General features: G+C 46.8%; 1 protein-coding gene across 6 annotated transcripts in view; it reads right to left on the reverse strand.

The window, feature by feature from the left end:
- Positions 1-21,846, reverse strand: part of spega (striated muscle enriched protein kinase a) — a 347,514-nt gene that overhangs the window by 242,679 nt on the left and 82,989 nt on the right. For 4 of the 6 annotated variants that reach the window (XM_067986975.1, XM_067986974.1, XM_067986978.1 and 1 more), the window contains exons 2-3: positions 6,298-6,340; positions 918-952 (exon numbers count right to left, since the gene is read on the reverse strand). The exons of the other annotated variants lie outside the window; for them this stretch is intronic. In XM_067986975.1, the coding sequence (XP_067843076.1) occupies positions 918-952; positions 6,298-6,340 (78 nt within the window). The remainder of the gene's footprint in view (positions 1-917; positions 953-6,297; positions 6,341-21,846) is intronic. 6 annotated transcript variants of the gene reach the window in all.

Consider the following 21,846-nt stretch of genomic DNA (forward strand, 5'->3'; position numbering starts at 1 on the left):
GACCCTCTGACAGTGCAGCGCTCCCTCGGTACTGCTGTTCTGACAGTGCAGCGCTCCCTCGGTACTGCCCCTCCGACGGTGCAGCGCTCCCTCGGTACTGCCCCTCCGACGGTGCAGCGCTCCCTCGGTACTGCCCCTCCGACGGTGCAGCGCTCCCTCAGTACTGACCCTCTGACAGTGCAGCGCTCCCTCAGTACTGACCCTCTGACAGTGCAGCGCTCCCTCAGTACTGACCCTCCGACAGTGCAGCGCTCCCTCAGTACTGACCCTCCGACAGTGCAGTGCTCCCTCAGTATTGACCCTCTGACAGTGCAGCACTCCCTCAGTACTGACCCTCTGACAGTGCAGCACTCCCTCGGTACTGCCCCTCTGACAGTGCAGCGCTCCCTCAGTACTGACCCTCCGACAGTGCAGCGCTCCCTCAGTACTGACCCTCCGACAGTGCAGTGCTCCCTCAGTACTGACCCTCTGACAGTGCAGCGCTCCCTCAGTACTGACCCTCCGACAGTGCAGCACTCCCTCGGTACTGCACTGACCTCTCAGCCCTGAGAGTGGGGTTTTGAGCCCGGGAGCTGCTGATGTGGAGGTCAGGGAGTGCTGCCACTCTGCCAAACTGGAAGAAAGAAGGAAATAAACAAGGAAACAAACTCGTGTCGGTGCAGCTCAGGATGTCCCAAAATGCTTCAAAGCCAAAGAAATTTGAACATTGACAGAAAACATCAAATGGAAAAAACACCATTCGGCCCCCAATCCACCCTCTCTCCCGTATCATTTCATGCTTGGACATTAACAAAATACCTGCGTACCCCAACACTGCTCCACTCATCCCACCCCGTCCACTCCCATTTGCTCTCTCAGTTGGTTAAATAAATAAAAATATAAATATATACATAGAGAGACAGAAGCGTTTTTCATACCATAACTTTGTTTCCTGCAGGAGCGGAATACTTCGCTTCCATGGGGGCAGCAAAAGAAAGCAGATATTATAAACGGTTACTAACACAGCACACACACAGAATAGCAACAGCATGCAAACCCGCTCCACATGGGTGACTCACTCGGGCAGGTACGAGCTCTCATCGAACTGCCCGCAAAACGCACGGGAAGAGTTCACAAGTAACACGCTGTTGCCTGGCGCCTGAATGCTCTGCGTCACGTGTAGGACAGGACACCGACCCTCCCCCACCCCATTCACCCACCCACCCCCTACCCATCCTCACCCACCCACCCCATACCCATCCTCACACAACCTCCCCCCCCGCCACCCATATTTCAATCCAAGCATGGTAATTCCCATTGAACTCCCGGCCCCAGCTGGGTGGAGGTGTTGAAATGACGAAGAGTGTTAATCAGACGTACGGTGCAGCGTCACATACAAACCCCATCAAAATGAGACCAGTTGGAAAAAGTCCCATGATTTGAAATTAAGGAAGAAAGACAGAAAGAAAAAGACTTTCATTTATATAGCGCCTGTCACAACCTCAGGATGTCCCAAAGCGCTTTACAGCCAATGAAGCACTTTTGAAGTGTAGTCACTGTTGTAATGTAGGAAACGCGGCAGCCAATTTGTGCACAGCAAGATCCCACAAACAGCAATGTGATAATGACCAGATCATCTGTTTTTTTTTAGTGATGTTGGTTGAGGGATAAATATTGGCCCAGGGCACCTCCCCTTCTTCGAAATAGTGGCCATGGGATCTTTTACATCCACAGAGGGCAGTCGGGGCCTTGATTTAACATCTCGTCCGAAAGACGGCACCTCCGACCGTGCAGCGTTCCCTCTGTACTGGCACTGGGAGTGTCGGGCTAGATTATGGGCTCAAGTCTTTGGAGTGGGGACTTGAACCCACGACCTTCTGACTCAGAGGCCAGACTGCTACCCACCGAGCCATGGCTGACATTAAAGTGAAGAATGGCATTTGAGACCAGAACCTAGAAGTGACTTTAATTTTTACCTTACACGTTTAAATAGTGGAGAGGGGAATTTGAGGCAAGTAATATACGGACACGCAATAACATTAGCAACAGTCATTTCTACCCTTAAATATCTAAATACCACAGTCACTCCTCAGAGCTTTTGAAGAGTAGGACAGCTGCAATGGGGAAGAGCTTCAATATTGGTTACATGTTCTTTACACACTCATTATTGATTCTGCTACAAACAGCAAACAACTTTCCACAAGAATCCCAAAGTGTCAGCAGTTGAAGCCACGTTCCTTTCAGGCTTAACTACCACATTGTAAGATTAAAGATGTAATTAGCTATCTGTATTAAAAATCTTGCATGGGGCACACACTTCTTGTCCAAAAACCTTACTTCCTGTTGTCACGCTGCTTTTGGTCAACATTGCAAATTGCTATGTCAACATTAACCCATTCAATTTTACGATGTCAACTGTCACAATGTAGTTGGAGGCTCTGGCCACTAGATGGCGCTGTGGCGCAGTTTCTGAAGTCTCTCCCCCAACTCGGTCACCGTCTTGTATATGAAAGAAAGCTTATTCACCGACTGACCGTGCATAACACTGCAGGCAATTGATTAGCATTGATCATTTGGTCTGTCTCAGTGAAAGACTCTACACCAACCTGAACCTCTCTCGAGTAAAGAGTTATTATCTAGAAATGGAAAACTTGGTGCTCTTTAGTCGAGGAGCAGCGGACTCCCCCACAAGTGGAAATACCTTCTCTGCATCCACCCTGTCGAACACCTTCATAATTTTAAGGACCTCTATCAGGTCACCCCTCAGTCTTCTCTTTCCTAGAGAAAAGAGCCCCAGCCTGTTCAATCTTTCCTGATAGGTATGACCTCTCAGTTCTGGTATCATCCCAGCAAATCTTTTTTTTGCACCTTCTCTTATGCCTCTATATCCATTTTATAATACGGAGACCAGAACTGTTCACCGTACTCCCAGTGTGGTCTAACCAAGGTTCTATACAAGTTGAACAACTTCTCTGCTTTTCAATTCTATCCCTCTAGAAATGAACCCCAGTGCTTGGTTTGCCTTTTTGATGGTCTTATTAACCTGCGTCGCTACTTTTAATTCTCTCCCTTCCTTCCCCTGATGTGCTGACCGTCGATGGAACACAGCTAAACCAGCTTCAGCCGTTCTCACCCGGGCGACCGTCCGTCATTGTCTGAGCCCAGGTATTGAGTGCTGGTGAAGCATTTCCCCTGATGGGGAGATCGGGGCAGAGCTTGAGCCCCTCCTCCGCCGGCCTTCACACGAATAAACTTTCCGGCAGCAGTCACTGGTTAAACATCAGGAGCAGGGAGACAGGCTGAATTTTACTCCTCGTCTGCCCAAAGGCGCTGAGACCTGTTGTAGAGCCCCGATCCGCTGCCCGGCTCTGACCATAAGAACATAAATAGGAGGAGGTCACACGGCCCCTCGAGCCTGCTCCGCCATTCAATCAGATCATGGCTGATCTTCGACCTCAACTCCACTTTCCCGCCCGATCCCCATATCCCTTGATTCCCCTCGAGTCCAAAAATCTATCCATCTCTGACTTGAATATATTCAACGACTGAGCGTCCACAGCCCTCTGGGGGAGAGAATTCCAAAGATTCACAACCCTCTGAGTGAAGAAATTCCTCCTCATCTCAGTCCTAAATGTCTGAGCCCTTATCCTGAGACACTGCCCCCCAGTTCTAGACTCTCCAGCCAAGGGAAACATTCTCTACCCTGTCAAACTCCCTCAGAATCTTATATGTTTCAATGAGATCCCCTCTCATTCTTCTAAACTCCAGAGAATTTAGGCCCATTTTACTCCATCTCTCCTCATAGGACAACCATCTAACTCTCTAAACCCTCTAAATCAGCTAACTCAGCACAGAATTTGCAATCAAGGAATATTTGTTTAATGAATAAATGCAGAAGAATCTGCAGCAACATTATCAGGCTGCAGCTGGAGACATCTGTAATTGTTACTGAAATAGTCATAGAATCATACAGCACAGAAGCAGGCCATTTGGCCCATCGTGCCTGTGCCAGCTCTGTGAAAGAGCTATCCAATTGGCCCCACTCTCCCACCCCGCCCTTTCCCCATAGCCCTGCAATGCTGTCCTTTTTGAAGTATTTATCCAATTCCCTTTTGAAAGTTATTATTGAATCTGCTTCCACCGCCCTTTCAGGCAGCGCATTCCAGAGCATAACTCGCTGCGTAAACAAAATTCTCCTCATCTCCCCCTCTGGTTCTTTTGCCAATTATCTTAAATCTGTGACCTCTGGTTACCGACCCTCCTGCCACTGGAAACAGTTTCTCCTTATTTACTCTATCAAAACCCTTCATGATTTTGAACACCTCTATCAAATCTCCCCTCAACCTTCTCTGTTCTAAGGGGAACAAGCCCAGCTTCTCCATTTAATTGAAGTCTCTCATCCCTGGTACCGTTCTAGTAAATCTCCTCTGCACCCTATCTGTATCTCACAAATTCAATCCACGTGGTTAATGACAGACTTGGGAGACACTGCACAACAAACCAATGGAGCAGCTGGAATGTCAGCATCCCTGGTCCAGCAAGCAATGTGATGGTCAGACCGCATTTAGTTCAGTTTGGGTCACCATACACAAAATATACTTGTCTGTGTTGGAAAGGGTACAGGAAAGCACATCAGGATGGTTAATGGGTATAATGGGGTTGACCTGTGAGTTAATATAGTAGAGAGATGGGCTTTAAGAGGAGAGTAAATGTACTGGAGGGATGGGCTTCGACGGGAGAGTCAATGTACTGGAGGAATGGGCTTCGACGGGAGAGTCAATGTACTGGAGGGATGGGCTTCGATGGGAGAGTCAATGTACTGGAGGAATGGGCTTCGATGGGAGAGTCAATGTACTGGAGGGATGGGCTTCGATGGGAGTGTTAATGTACTGGAGGGATGGGCTTCGATGGGAGAGTCAATGTACTGGAGGGATGGGCTTCGATGGGAGAGTTAATGTACTGGAGGGATGGGCTTCGATGGGAGAGTCAATGTACTGGAGGGATGGGCTTCGATGGGAGAGACAATGGAGAGGGGTGGACCCGAAGGCCTTTTTTCATTCTTAGATTTGCCTTCTGTTGTTACGCACATGACAACTAATCTTCCCTTAAGCTGTGTGTAAGAGGCGAGTAAAGCAGGCCAGGACACCGTCAGTGTGAAGCTTCAAAATGGTCTCTCGGAACATCATTTTTGCATTGATACAGAACGCTGAGAAGCAGCTGCAGCAGCTGTGGGTTCCAGATGTAAACAGGGAGGCTCTGGTGCAGCTGTTGCCAGAGCCCCGTGCTGATCTGGGACTCCAGCGATGGAGGCCTGCTCCTTTTCTGACGATCTCAGCGTCTGGGAGCATAGCGATGACAAGAAACACCTCTCCTACACGATTCCTCCGAGACTGCAGCGCAGTAATTATAAGCTGAACAGATTTATTGCTCTTTCAACAGTAGATTTGTTTTAAAGATTTTGTATATATAGATACATATATATACAGATACACACACACACATATATATACAGATACACACACACACATATATATACAGATACACACACACACATATATATACAGATACACATACATATACACAAACACATACATTTAAAATCATAGAATCTTAAAGCACAGAAGGAGGCCATTCAGCCCATCGTGCCTATGCTGGCTCTTTGAAAGAGCTATCCAATTAGTCCAACTCCCCCCGTTCTTTCCCCACAGCCCTGCAAATTTTTCCCCTTCAAGTATTTATCCAATTCCCTTTTGAAAGTTATTATTGAATCTGCTTCCACCGCCCTTTCAGGCAGCGCATTCCAGATCAGAACAACTCGCTGAGCAAACATTTTTTTCCTCATCTCGCCTCTGGTTCTTTTGCCAATTACCTTAAATCTGTGTCCTCTGGTTACCGACCCTCCTGCCACTGGAAACAGTTTCTCCTTATCTACTCTATCAAAACCCTTCATGATTTTGAACACCTCGATCAAATCTCCCATTAACCTCCTCTGATCCAAGGGGAACAATCCAAGCAAAATTGTTTTACTCAGCGAGTTGTTATGATCTGGAATGCGCTGCCTGAAAGGGCGGTGGAAGCAGATTCAATAATAACTTTCAAAAGAGAATTGGATAAATACTTGAAAAGGAAAAATTTGCAGGGTCATGGGGGAAAGAACAGGGGAGTGGGACTAATTGGATAGCTCTTTCAAAGAGCCGGCACAGGCACGATGGGCCGAATGGCCTCCTTCTGTGCTCTATGATTCTATATATTTTTTTTAAAATTACATACAAGTGAATAAAGATAATGCGCACACAGGTTAAGTACAGCCCAACGCACCATGAGTTAGTCGTCCAAACGTGCGAGTGGAGTGACCGGCTTTCTGCAAGGGAAGAAAAGTAGATTAGTGACAGCAGCAGATCAGGGAGCGCACCAGATAGACTCCAGTTAGCGTTCCCCCACGTCAGGATCAGGATCAGGCTCAGCCTGCGGGACACCCCCCGCCCCCCCCGGCCCCGGCTCCCTCCCTCCGTCTCTCTCACGTGGGCTGCTGGCCGAGGAATAAGTCCCACCGTTCACGCAGGCACGATGGCTCGTTGACGACACGTCAACCCGTTTCCCCATCAGATTCCACGCTCGTCCGGCCTCTCCCTCCCCCTCCCCTCACTACTAGGTAGTGATTTTACTTGTACTCTCGAAACCGACTCCAACACACGCTGTTGTCCTTCTCGACGAATTCCACTCGCCTCGGCAGAGACAAACATAAAAGTCATAGTTTTTGCCGGAGGGTAGTCTGGTGGCCTCTACGTCTCGGACCAAGGCCGAGAGGTGTTAAACTGCGGGCAGTTGGAGCCAGGCTTCCCTCCGTCGCAAGAGCAGGGGCTTGTCGTCTCGGATTCCGAAAGCTTACCCATCATCTCCCGCCAAGTCCCGGTCACTTGGAACTCTCTCTCTGGAAGTTTCCGGGACATTGCGGTCATCAAGGCGCTTCCTCTCCCCCTCCCCCCATCCTCCTTGCGCGTATCTGCCAAGAAACGATTTGCACGTCACGTTGCCAAAGTCATCTTCAAAAACACGTCGCAGAATGGTGCCAACGCAGTCCAAGGTGGTCATTTGACCTTGAGAGAATGTTTGACCTAGAGAGAGTGCCTGATCTAGAGAGTGTTGCACTGACAGAAATCCAAGGGAATGCTTGGTCGAGCATCTTTTGTTTGAACCCAAGGGTAGACTGGTGGGGAGTGGGGGGCAGGGGGTTAATGGCCAGTGCCCAGTTCTCTCAATTACACAGCTCACCACATCCGCCGTGACACGGTGGGGATCAAAACGCCCGGACTAAACCTCCCATATCCGAACTCTAGCCGTGTCAGTGAAGATGGGTCATCCCCCACCCACCGAGCTTCAGGAACTGGGAGTCTTCCTCTGGTGGGACCCATCAACCTCTTCCACTTAAGGGACTCAGAAGGGGGTACCCCGGGCTAACATCCCCTCACTCAGACATGGTTTTCATTAATGATACGATGGGATAGTAAATGTTCGGATAATCTCACTGACTCACGACATAATTACACGTTGCAATAGAACACAGGAAAACACTCGTTACTGTGAACTCTGTTAGAATGAAGTTCCCTTTATGATGAAACCCTGATTACCTAGAAATACATAGAATTTTACAGCATAGAAACAGGCCATTCGGCCCAACTGGTCCATGCCGGTGTTTATGCTCCACCCGAGCCTCTTCCCACTCTATCTCACCCTATCAGCATATCCTTCTATTCCTTTCTCCCTCATGTGCTTTCCCCTTAAATGTTTCTACGCTATTCGCCTCAACTAGTCCTTGTGGTAGCGAGTTCCACATTCTCACCACTCTCTGGGGAAAGAAGTTTCTCCTGAATTCCCTATTGGATTTATTAGTGACTATCTTATATTTATGATCCCTAGTTCTGGTCTCCCCCACAAGTGGAAGCATCTTCTCTACGTCTATCCTATCAAACCCTTTCATAATCTTAAAGACCTCTATCAGGTCACCCCCTCAGTCTTCTCTTTTCTGGAGAGCCCCAGCCTGTTCAGCCTTTCCTGATAGCTGTAAAGAATGAAGCGCATTTATTACACATTTAAATAGTTTCCTCAATTCACAAAGTATTAGCGAAAAGGTCGATGAGGGTTTTAAAGCAAGTCTTCCTGCATTTTCCAGAATTTTTCATTAATATTCAGGAATGGAGAGACACACCCCCCAAGGAAAAATACTGGAAACTGCACAGCAGGTCCATCAGGATCTGACAAGACTGATTTTGATCGAGATGGTTCTGGCCGAGGCCACACGAAGTGACCCGCTGTATATTTCCAGCATTTTCTGTTTTTATTTTGGATTTCAAATATTCCCATTTTTTTCTTTCTGTCCCTTTTACGCAGATTGCAAGAGAGACAGGCAGTGTAATCCTGTTAGAGAGATACATAGGGACAGGAGGAGGCCAGTCAGCCCCTCGAGCCTGTTCCGCCATTCAATTCGATTTTGGCTGACCCAGCGAATCTCATCTTACAGTGAAATGCTGACATGAAGAACGTGAATCCATCAGCAAACGGGGAATCCATTGCGTAAGCAAAGCCATTTTAAAAAAATCATTCATGGGATGGGGGCGTCACCAGCAGGGCCACCATTTATTGCCCATCCCCTAGTTGTCCTTGAGAAGGTGGTGGTGAGCCTTCTTGGACGGCTGCAGCCCGTGTGGTGAACGATTTGATACAACTGTGCGTCTTGCTCGGCCCCTTCAGAGGGCAGGTAAGAGTCAACCACGTCGGTGTGGGACTGGAGTCACGTCTCGGCCCAGACCGGGTAAGAACTGCAGCTTTCCTTCCCTAAAGGACATTGGTTGGGTTTTTAGGACAATCCAACATCTTCATGGTCACTTTTACTGATACCGGCTTTTACTGGTCCAGTAATGGAACCACTATTCGACCGTATCCTCGATGGCGGCTGTGGCACTGGTCTGGCAAACCACAGGCGATAAGAAAGAAAGACTTACATTTATATAGCACCTTGGGATGTCCCAAAGTGCTTCATAACCAATGAAGTACTTTCCAAGTGTAGTCACTGTTGTAATGTAGGAAACACAGTCGCCAATTTGCACAAAGCAAGATCCCACAAACAGCAATGAGATGACGACCAGATAATCTGTTTCTGGTAATGTTGATTGAGGGATAAATATTGGCCCAGGTTTCTGGGGAGACGCCATGCTCTTCTTCAAAATAGTGGAGTGGGATCTTTTACGTCCACCTGAGGGGGCAGACGGGGCCTCGGTTTAACCTCTCGTCTGAAAGACGGCACCTCCGACAGTGCAGCACTCCCTCAGTACTGGCGCTGGGAGTGTCGGCCTGGATTGTGCTCAAGTCTCTGGAATAGGAACTTGAACCCACGACCTCCTGCCTCCGAGGCGAGAGTGCGACCCACTGAGCCACCGCTGACTGGTTCAAAACTCACCACGGCAACTTTTGAAACTGATCCAATCAATCGGGTGATTTGTGGGATGGCACCAGAAGATGCCCATTGTAAACTGTCGGAGTGTTATAAAAACCCAACTGGTTAAATGATGTCTTTCAGTGAGGGGAACCTGCCGTCGTTACTCGCTCTGATCTACACGCGACTTTAATCCCATCGCAGTGGCTGACTTTTAATGCACTTTGAAGTCAGTTGTTAAACCAACCTGGGCCAATATGTATCCCTCAACCCCAACATCAATAAAAAACAGGATTACCTGGTCATTATCACGTTGCTGTTTGTGGGATCTTGCTGTGCGCAAATTGGCTGCCGGTTTTCCTACATTACAACAGAGACCACACTTCAAAAGCTGTAAAGCACTTTGGGATGTCCTGAGGTTACATTGAAACTACCGCACAGAAACAGGCCATTCGGCCCAACCGGTCGATGCCGGTATTTATGCTCCACATGAGCCTCCTCCCTCACGACTTCATCTATCCCGATCAGAATACCTTTCTATTCCATAGGTCATGATAGGCGCTATATAAATGCAAGTTCTTCCTTATCTTTCTTTCTTAGGGTAACTAGGGACAGCAATAAATGCCTAGTCAGCTTCACCCACATCCTGAGAATGAAAAATTAATTCGCTGTCTCACCGTGTTGGGTGCGATTGCAGCAAAACTCATCGCAGAGGCTCCATTCTCCACTGCACAACTGTCCTGATTTCATCACTTTTCTGGTATGCAACGAGTTAGATACAGAGTAAAGCTCCCTCTACACTGTCCCATCAAACGCTCCCAGGGCAGGTACAGCACGGGTTAGATACAGAGTAAAGCTCCCTCTACACTGTCCCATCAAACACTCTCAGGGCAGGTACAGCACGGGTTAGATACAGAGTAAAGCTCCCTCTACACTGTCCCATCAAACACTCTCAGGGCAGGTACAGCACGGGTTAGATACAGAGTAAAGCTCCCTCTACACTGTCCCATCAATCACTCCCAGGGCAGGTACAGCACGGGTTAGATACAGAGTAAAGCTCCCTCTACACTGTCCCATCAAACACTCCCAGGGCAGGTACAGCACGGGTTAGATACAGAGTAAAGCTCCCTCTACACTGTCCCATCAATCACTCCCAGGGCAGGTACAGCACGGGTTAGATACAGAGTAAAGCTCCCTCTACACTGTCCCATCAAACACTCCCAGGACAGGTACAGCACGGGTTAGATACAGAGTAAAGCTCCCTCTACACTGTCCCATCAAACACTCCCAGAGCAGGTACAGCACGGGTTAGATACAGAGTAAAGCTCCCTCTACACTGTCCCATCAAACACTCCCAGGGCAGGTACAGCACGGGTTAGATACAGAGTAAAGCTCCCTCTACACTGTCCCATCAAACACTCCCAGGGCAGGTACAGCACGGGTTAGATACAGAGTAAAGCTCCCTCTACACTGTCCCATCAAACACTCCCAGGGCAGGTACAGCACGGGTTAGATACAGAGTAAAGCTCCCTCTACACTGTCCCATCAAACACTCCCAGGGCAGGTACAGCACGGGTTAGATACAGAGTAAAGCTCCCTCTACACTGACCCATCAAACACTCCCAGGGCAGGTACAGCACGGGTTAGATACAGAGTAAAGCTCCCTCTACACTGACCCATCAAACACTCCCAGGGCAGGTACAGCACGGGTTAGATACAGAGTAAAGCTCCCTCTACACTGTCCCATCAAACACTCCCAGGGCAGGTACAGCACGGGTTAGATACAGAGTAAAGCTCCCTCTACACTGACCCATAAATCACTGCGAGGGCAGGTACAGCACAGATGAGTCCCAGAGTAAAGCTCTCATGCAGTAAACAATGTGGAGGATAGTAACATAATCCAGGAGGACATCACCCAGTCCATCACCGGCATCTCCACATCATACTCCAGGAGGACATAGGCAGACTGGTGAAATGGGCAGACACATGGCAGATAAAATTAATGCAGAGAAGTGTGAAGTGATACATTTTGGTAGGAAGAATGAGGAGAGGCAATATAAACTGAATGGTACAATTTTAAAGAGGGTACCAGAAGAGAGAGACCTGGGGGTGTATGTACACAAATCTTTGAAGGTGGCAGGACAAGTTGAGAAGGCTGTTCAAAAAGAAAATGGGATCCTGGGCTTTATTAATAGAGGCATAGAGTACAAAAGCAAGGAGATTATGCTAAACCTTTATAAAACACTGGTTAGGCCTCAGCTGGAGTATTGCGTCCAATTCTGGGCACCACACTTTAGGAAGGATGTCAAGGCCTTGGAGAGGGTGCAGGGGAGATTTACTAGAATGGTACCAGGGATGAGGGACTTCAGTTATGTGGAGAGACTGGAGAAGCTGGGATTGTTCTTCTTAGAACAGAGAAGGTTAAGGGAGATTTAATAGAGGTGTTCAAAATCATGAAGGGTTTTGATAGAGTAAATAATAGAGTAAGTTTCCAGTGGCAGGAGGGTTGTTAACTGGAGGACACAGATTTAAGGTGATCGACAAAAGAGCCAGAGGCGACATGAGGAAACATTTTTTTTACGCAGTGAGTTGTTATGATCTGGAATGCGCTGCCTGAAAGGGCGGTGGAAGCAGATTCAATAATAACTTTCAAAAGGCAATTGTATAAATACTTGAAGGGAAAAAATTTAAAGGGCTACGGGATAAGAGCAGGGGAATCGGACTAATTGGACAGCTCTTTCAAAGAGCCAGCACAGGCAATGGGCTGAATGGCATCTTTCTCTGATGTAAAATACTATCATGCTATGATTGCAAAGCTCTCTCTTCACTGTCCCATCAAACACTCCCAGGACAGGTACAGTACGGGTTAGATACAGAGTAAAGCTCCCTCTACACTGTCCCATCAAACACTCCCAGGACAGGTACAGTACGGGTTAGATACAGAGTAAAGCTCCCTCTACACTGTCCCATCAAACACATCCAGGGCAGGTACAGCATGGGTTACATTCATAGAATCATAGAATAGTTACAGCATAGAACGAGGCCAATCAGCCCACCGAACCTGTGCCAGCTCTTTGCAGAAGCAATCCAGTTAGTCCCATTCCCCCGCTCTTTCTCCACAGCCCTGCAAATTTTTTCCCTTCAAGTATTTATCCAATTCCATTATGAAAGTTATTATTTAATCTGCTTCCACCGCCCTTTCAGGCAGCCCATTCCAGATCATCACAACTCGCTGAGTAAAATATTTTTTCCTCATGTCGTCTTTGGTTCTTTTGCCAATTACCTTAAATCTGTGTCCTCTGGTTCTCGACCCTTCTGCCAATGGGAACAGTTTCTCTTTATTTACTTTATCTAAACCCCTCATGATTTTGAACACTTCTATCAAATCTCCTCTTAACCTTCTCTGCTCTAAGGAGAACAATCCCAGCTTCCTTTGGCAGCATCTTCTTCCTTGGTAAAGACAGATGCAAGGTACTCATTTAATATCTCAGCCATGCCCTCTACCTCCACGCATAAATCTCCTTTTTGGTCCATAATCATAGAATCATAGGAAGTTATGGCACGGAAGGAGGCCATTCGGCCCATCATGTCCGCGCTGGCCAAAGAAAGAGCTATCCACCTTAATCCCACTTTCCAGCACTTGGTCCGTGGCCCTGTAGGTTTCGGCACTTCAGGTGCACATCCAAGTACTTATTAAATGAGTTGAGGGTTTCTGCCTCTCCCACCCTCTCAGGCAGTGAGGTCCAGATCCCCGCCACCCTCTGGGTGAAAACTTTCTCCTCAGCTCCTGTCTAATCCTTCTACTAACTACTTTAAATCCAAACCACCTGGTCACTGAACCCTCCGCTAAGGGAAATAGGTCCTCCCTATCCACTCTATCTAGGCCCCTCATAATTTTACATACCTCAATTAAATCTCCCATCAGCCTCCTTTGCTCCAATGAAAACAACCCCAGCCTATCCAATCTTTTCTCATAGTTAAAATTCTCCAGTCCTGGCAACATCCTCGTAAATCTCCTCTGTACCCTCTCTAGTGCAATCACATCTTTCCTGTAGTGTGGTGACCAGAACTGTATGCAGGACTCAAGCTGTGGCCTAACCAGTGTTTTATACAGTTCCAGCATAACCTCCCTGCTCTTATATTCTATGCCTTGGCTAATAAAGGAAAATATCCCGTATGCCTTTTTAACCACCTTATCTACCTGTCCTGCTACCTTCAGGGATCTGTGGACATGTACTCCAAGATCCCTTTGTTCCTCTACACCACTCAGTATCCTCCCATTTATTGTGTATTCCCTTGCCTTCTTTGCCCTTCCCAAATGCATTATCTCACACTTCTCTGGATTGAATTCCATTTGCCACTTTTCTGCCCACCTGACCAGTCCATTGATATCTTCCTGCAGTCTACAGCTTTCCTCCTCACTATCAACCACACGGCCAATTTTTGTATCATCTGCAAACTTCCTGATCAAGCCCCCCTACAGTCAAGTTCTGGGGCAGGAGAGATCTTTTCAAGATGGACGGGTTGCACCTCAACAGAGCTGGGACCAATGTTAACTAGTGCTGTCGGAGAGGGTTTAAACTAATTTGGCAGAGTGGTAGGCACCAGGATGAAACATTAGAGAGGAGAAACAAGGTGCACAGAGGACTGGGAGGGACAAATAGAACCAGAGTAAAGAATAATTCAGAAATAGGAGAGATCAGAAAGGGGGCAAATGCATGGCAGCCAAAGATGAGTTGAGAGTGGATGTGCGTAAATGGACGTAGTGTGGTAAATAAGGTTGGTGAGCTGCAGGCTCAAGTCGTCACATAGAATCATAGAATGGTTACGGCATGGAAGGAGGCCATTCGGCCCATCAAGTCCATGCCAGCTCTAAGCAAGAGCAATCCAGCTAGTCCCTCTCCCCCGCTCTTTCCCCGTAACCCTGCAATTTTTTTCCTTTCAAGTACTTATCCAGTTCCCTTTTGAAGGCCATGATTGAATCTGCCTCCACCACCCCCTCGGGCAGTGCATTCCAGATCATAACCACTCGCTGTGTAAAAAAGTTTTCCCTCATGTCTCCTTTGGTCCTATTGGCAATCACCCCAAATCTATGTCCTCTGGTTCTTGACCCTTCCTCCAATGGGAACAATTTCTCTCAATCTTCTCTGTCTGGATCCTTCATGATTTTGTATACCTCTATCAAATCTCCTCGCAACCATCTCTGTTCCAAGGAGAACGACCCCAGCTTCTCCAGTCTATCCACGTAACTAAAGTCCCTCATCCCTGGAATCATTCTAGTAAATCTCTTCTGCACCCTTTCTAAGGACTTCACATCCTTCCTAAAGTGCGGTGCCCAGAACTGGACAGAATACTCCAGTTGTGGCCAAACTAGTGTTTTATAAAGGTTCATCCTAACTTCCTTGCTTTTGTACTCTCTGCCTCTATTTATAAAGCCCAGGATCCCGTATGCTTTTTTAACCGCTTTCTCAACCTGCCCTGCCACCTTCAACAATTTGTGTACATATACCCTGAGGTCTCTCCGTTCCTGTACCCCTTTTAGAATTATGCCCTTTAGTTTATATTTCCTCTCCTCATTCTTCCTAGGAAAATATATCCCCTCGCATTTTTCTGCCTTAAATTTCATCTGCCAAATGTCCGCCCATTCCACCAGCCTGTCTATATCCTCTTGAAGTCTATCACTATCCTCCTCACTGTTCACTACACTTCCAAGTTTGTGTCATCTGCAAATTTTGAAATTGTGCCCTGTACACCCAAGTCCAAGTCATTAATATATATCAAAAAAAGCAGTGGTCCTAGTACTGACCCCTGGGGAACACCACTATACACCTCCCTCCAGTTTGAAAAACAACTGTTCACCACTACTCTCTGTTTCCTGTTACTTAGCCAATTCTGTATCTATGTTGATACTGCCCCTTTTATATCTTGATAACAAGCCTATTATGCGGCACTTTATCAATCGCCTTTTGAAAGTCCATATACACCACATCAACTGCATTGCCCTCATCTACCCTCTCTGTTACCTCATCAAAAAACTCTATCAGGTTAGTTAAACACGATTTGCCTTTAACAAATCCGTGCTGGCTTTCCCTAATCAATCCACACTTGTCCAAGTGACTGTTAATTCTGTCCCGGATTATCGTTTCTAAAAGTTTCCCCACCACTGAGGTTAAACTGACTGGCCTGTAGTTGCTGGGTTTATCCTTACACCCTCTTTTGAACAAGGGTGTAACATTTGCAATTCTCCAGTCCTCTGGCACCACCCCCGTATCTAAGGATGATTGGGAGATTATGGCCAGTACCTCCGCAATTTCCACCCTTACTTCCCTCAGCAACCTAGGATGCATCCCATCCGGACCTGGTGACTTATCTACTTTAAGTACAGCTAGACTTTCTAGTACTTCCTCTATCAATTTTTAGCCCATTCAGTATAGGAACATAAGAACCTAAGAACATAAAAAATAGAAGCAGGAGTAGGCCGACCGCCGCTCGAGCCTGCTCCGCCATCCAATCAGATCATGGCTGATCTTTGACCTCAACTCCACTTTCCCGCCCGATCCCCATATCCCTTGATTCCCCATGAGTCCAAAAATCTATCGATCTCAGTCTTGAATATATTCAACGACTGAGCATCCACAGCCCTCTGGGATAGAGAATTCCAAAGGTTCACAACCCTCTAAGTGAAGAAATTCCTCCTCATCTCAGTCTTAAATGGCCGACCCCTTATCCTGAGACTATATCCCCTAGTTCTGGACTCTCCAGCCAGGGAAAACAGCCTCTCAGCATCTACCCTGTCAAGCCCCCTCAGAATCTTATATGTTTCAATGAGATCACCTCTCATTCTTCTGAACTCCAGTGTGTAAAGGCCCATTCTACTCAATCTCTCCTCATAGGACAACCCTCTCATCCCTGGATTTAATCTAGTGAACCTCCATTGCACCCCCTCTAAGGCAAGTATATCCTTCCTTCGATAAGGAGACCAGAACTGTACGCAGTGAGGTCGCACCAAAGCCCTGTACAATTGTAGTAAGACTCTTGTACTCCAACCCCTTGCAATAAAGGCCAACATGCCATTTGCCTTCCTAATTGCTTGCTGTACCCGCATACTAACTTTTTGTGTTTCTTGTACGAGGACACCCAAGTCTCTCTGAACACCAACATTTAATAGTTTCTCACCATTTAAAAAATATTCTGTTTTTCTGTTCTTCCTACCAAAGTGAATAACTTCACATTTCCCCACATTAAACTCCATCTGCCACCTTCTTGCCCACTCACTTAACTTGTCTATATCCTTTTGCAGACTCTTTGGGCTCAATTTTCAAAGTGAAAAATGGGTGGGTTGGGGGCGCGGGGGCATTGAAAATTGCCACCATTTCAGAGCCGCCGCTAACCTGCCTCCAACCCGCCCATTTCCGGTTTTCACCGGGGCGGGACGAGGAATGGGCAACAAACCCGCCCCCAGGAGGTGAGTCGGGCCGTAAAACCTTTCAAGGAGGCTTCGGGCCTCCATTTTTCTGGACTTCCCGATTTCAACCCCGGGGGGTCAGGATTCCCGGGCCTTCTGTTTTATGCCTCATGAAATATGGCGAGAAGGCCCAAGGCTAACAGGTCGGTGCCTAGAAAGGCACAGGTTGTGGGCCCGGAGGAGCGGGAGTGCTTCCCCCAGGTCTAACAATCCTACCTGCACCGACCTCTCCCCCAATGATCATGGACACCCCTCCCCTGATCTCAGACATCCTCCCCCCAAACCCGATCCTCCGAATCTCTGACCCCGATCCGGTCCCACTCCGATCTTCCGGCCCCCGACCCCGATCCTCCCCTTCAGTCCGATCCTCCGACACCCCTCCTCCCCTCGCTCCGATCCTCCAACCCCGATCCTCCCCCTCAACGATTGTGGACCCTCGCGATGACCCCTGATCCCGACACCCCCCCTCCCGTGATTGACCCTCGATCCCATCCCACATGCCAATCTATGCCCACCCATGCCCCCCCCCCGGCCCCACCCCCATCCATACAAACAAAGACTTAACTGCAAACTTAGCTGCACATGTCCTCTCCCTGGCTGGTCTCCCATCCGGCTTATTATGATCACTCTTCCCCATAGGATCCTTTACTATGAGATTACTAATTAACCCTGTCTCATTACTCAATATAAGGTCTAAAATATCTCAATATCTAAAGTATCTCAACTATATCTTCCTTTACTGAGATTCTGGCAGCATCTTCTTCCTTGGTAAAGACAGATGTGAAGTACTCATTTAGTACCTTGGCCATGCCCTCTGCCTCAATGAGTAGATCTCCTTTATGGTCCCTAATTGGCTCTAACCCTCCTCTTACTGCCCGTTTACTGTTTACCTGCCTGTAGAAGTTTTTGGGACTATGACATAGCGGCAATAACAGAGACCTGGCTCAAAGAAGGGGAGGATTGGGTATTTAATATTCCTGGCTATGTGGTATTCAGGAAAGATAGGGAAGGAAAGAAAGGAGGGTGGGGGGTGTCAGTATTGATCAAAGAAACTATTAAATCACTGGAAAGGGATGATGTAGTTGAGGGTCAAAAACAGAATCTGTTTGGTTCGAATTAATGAACAATAGAGGAGCTATTACACTACTGGGTGTACACTATAGACCACCAAATAGTGGGAAGGAGATAGAGGAGAACATTTGCAGGCAAATTACAGAAAGATGAAAGAACTATAGAGTAGTGATAATGTGGGACTTCAATCATCCCAGTATAGACTGGGATAGTAACAGTGTAAAGGGCAAAGAGGGGGAGGAATTCCTGAAATGTGTATCAGAAAACTTTCTTGAACAGTGTGTTTCCAGCCCAATGAGGAAGGAAGCAGTGCTGGATCTAATTCTGGGGAATAAAATGGGGCAATTGGAGCATATTTCAGTGGGGGAGCATTTGGGGAACAGTGATCATAATATCATTAGGTTTAGAATAGTTATGGAAAAAGACAAGGAACAATCAAAAGTGAAAATGCTTGACTGAAGGAGGGCAAATTTCAGTGAGTGAAAAAGGGATCTTGCCCAGGTGGATTGGAATCAAAAAATGGCAGGCAGAACAGTAATTGAACAATGGGAGGCCTTCAAGGAGGAGATGGTTCGGGTACAGAGTGAACACATTCCCACGAGGGGGAAAGGAAGGGCATCCAAAGCTAGAGTTCACTGGATGACTAAAGATATAGAGATTAAAATGAAACAGAAAAAGGAGGCTTATGACAAGTGTCAGGTTCATAATACAGTAGAGAATCAGACTAAATACAGAAAGTACAGAGGAGAATCTAACAATGGGAATAAGAGGAGCAAAGAACGAGTATGAGAATAGATTAGTGGGTAACATTAAAGGGAATCCAAAACTCTTTTACAAAGAAATAAACAGTAAAAGGGCAGTCAAAGGAAGCGTGGGACCGATTAGGGACAAAAAAGGAGATCTTCTTGTGGAGGCAGAGGGCATGTCTGAGGCACTAAATGAATACTCACATCGGTCTTCACTAGAGAAAAGGATGCTGCCATTGGAGCAGTAAAGGAGGAGGTAGGAGTGATATTGGATAGGATCAAAATAGATAAAGAGGAGGTACTTAAAAGGTTAGCAGTACTCAAAGTAGAAAAGTCACCGGGTCCCAGGTTACTGAGGGAAGTAAGGGTGGAAATTGCAGAGGCTCTGGCCACAATCTTCCAATCCTCCTTCGATATGGGGATGGTTCCGGAGGACTGGACGAATGCAAATGTTACACCAGTTTTCAAAAAGGGGAGAGGGATAAACCCGGCAATTACAGGCCAGTCAGTCTAACGTCGGTGGTGGGGAAACTTTTAGAGACAATAATCCGCGATAAAATTAATTGGCACTTGGAAAAATATGGGCTAACAAATGAAAGCCAGCACGGATTTATTAAAGGAAAATCGTGTTTGACTAACTTGATTGAGGTCTTTGATGAAGTAACGGAGAGGGTTGATGAGGGTAGTGCGGTTGATGTTGTATATATGGGCTTTCAAAAGGCGTTTGATAAAGTACCACATAATAGACTTGATAACAAAATTAAAGCCCATGGAATTAAAGGGACAGTGACAGCATGGGTACAAAATTGGCTCGGGAACAGAAAGCAGAGAGTAGTGGTGAACAGTTGTTTTTCAGACTGGAGGGAAGTATACAGTGGTGTTCCCCAGGGGTCAGTATTCGGACCACTGCTCTTTTATATATATTGATGACCTGGACTTGGGTATACAGGGAATAACTTTAAAATTTGCAGATGACACAAAATGCAGAAATGTAATAAACAATGTAACAGACTTCAGGAGGACATAGATAGACTGGTGAAATGGGCAGGCAAAGTTTAATGCAGAGAAGTGTGAAGTGATATGTTTTGGTAGGAAGAATGAGGAGAGGCAATATAAAGTAAATGGTACAATTTTAAAGGGGGTGCAGGAACAGAGAGACCTGGGGGTGAATGTACACAAATCTTTGAAGGTGGCAGAACAAGTTGAGAAGGCTGTTAAAAAAGCACATGGGATCCTGGGCTTTATTATTAGAGACATAGAGTACAAAAACAAGGATATTACGCTAAACCTTTATAAAACATTGGTTAGGCCTCAGCTAGAATGGTTACAGGACAGGAGGCTGCCATTCGGCCCGTTGAGCCCGTGCCGGCTCTCTGTAAGAACAATCCAGTCAGTCCCATTTCCACGCCCTTTCCCTGTAGCCCTGCAATTTTTTTCCCTTCAAGTACTTATTCAATTCCCTTTTGAAAGCCATGATTGAATCTGCCTCTATCACCCGCTCAGACAGTGCATTCCAGATCATAACCATTTGTTGCGTAAAAAAGTTTTTCCTCACGTTGCCTTTGGTTCTTTTGCTGATCACCTTAAATCTGTGTCCTCTGGTCCCTGACCCTTCCACCAATGGGGACAGTTTCTCACTACCTACTCTGTCTAGACCCCTCACAGTTTTGAACACCTCTATCAAATCTCCTCTCAACCTTCTCTGCTCTAAGGAGAACAATGCCAGCTTAGAATCATAGAAGTTACAACATGGAAACAGGCCCTTCGGCCCAACATGTCCATGTCGCCCAGTTTATACCACTAAGCTAGTCCCAATTGCCTGCACTTGGCCCATATCCCTCTATATCCATCTTACCCATGTAACTGTCCAAATGTTTTTTAAAATGACCCCAGTGGAACGCCACTGTATACCTTCCTCCAGTCCGATAAATAACCGTTCACCACTACTCTCTTTCCTGTCACTTAGCCAATTTCGTATCCATGCTGCCACTGCCCCTTTTATTCCATGGGCTTGAATTTTGCTGACAAGCCTATTATGTAGCACGTTATCAAATGCCTTTTGGAAGTCCATGTACACATCATCAACCCTGTCTGTTTCCTCATCAAAAAACTCAATCAAGTTAGTTAAACATGATTTGCCTTTAAGAAATCCATGCTGGCTTTCCTTAATTAATCCACACTCGTCCAAGTGACTGTTACTTTTGTCCTGGATTATTGTTTCTAAAAGTTTCCCCACCGAGGTTAAACTGACTGGCCTGAAATTGCTGGGTTTATCCTTACACCCTCTTTTGAACAAGGGTGTAACATTTGCAATTCTCCAGTCCTCTGGCAACACCCCCGTACCTAAGGATGTTTGGAAGATCATGGCCAGTACCTCCACAATTTCCACCCTTACTTCCCTCAGCAACCTAGGATGCATCCCATCCGGACTGGGTGATTTATCTACTTTAAGTACAGCTAGACTTTCTAGTAGAATTATTCAATTAGTGTTAATTGTATTCAGGTGGTGGATATCAATTGGGGACTGTCTTGTATCCATTTATAAGAGGGAGCTTATCTAGGGGGTGGGCGATATGTAAGGTTGAGCTCTGTGAATAAAGGCTTAGAAGCAACTGAAGATCAGGCTCTACTATTCGGTCCTTTAACATTGGGAATCCGATTTATAACATTAGAGAGGGTGCAGAAGAGATTTACTCGAAGGGTTCCAGGAATGAGGGACTTTAGTTGCGTGGATAGACTGGAGAAACTGGGGTTGTTCTCCTTGGAACAGAGGTGGTTGCGAAGAGATTTGATAGAGGCATTCAAAATCATGAAGGGTCTAGACAGAGTAGATAGAGAGAAACTGTTCCCATTGGTGGAAGGGTCAAGGACTTGAGGACATAGATTTAAGGGATTGGCAAAAGAAACAAAAGTGACAGGAGGATAAACTTCTTTACACTGCGAGTGGTTAGGATCTGGAATGCACTGCCCGAGGGGGTGGTGGAGGCAGATTCAATCATGGCCTTCAAAAGGGAACTGGATAAGTACTTGAAAGGAAAAAATTTGCAGGGACATGGGGATAGGGCGGGGGAGCGGGACGAGCTGGATTGCTCTTGCATAGAGCCGGCACGGACTCGATGGGCCGAATGGCCTCCTTCCGTGCTGTAACCTTTCTA

Source organism: Heptranchias perlo, chromosome 7, assembly GCF_035084215.1.
Source record: "Heptranchias perlo isolate sHepPer1 chromosome 7, sHepPer1.hap1, whole genome shotgun sequence".
Classification (NCBI taxonomy): Eukaryota; Metazoa; Chordata; class Chondrichthyes; order Hexanchiformes; family Hexanchidae; genus Heptranchias; species Heptranchias perlo.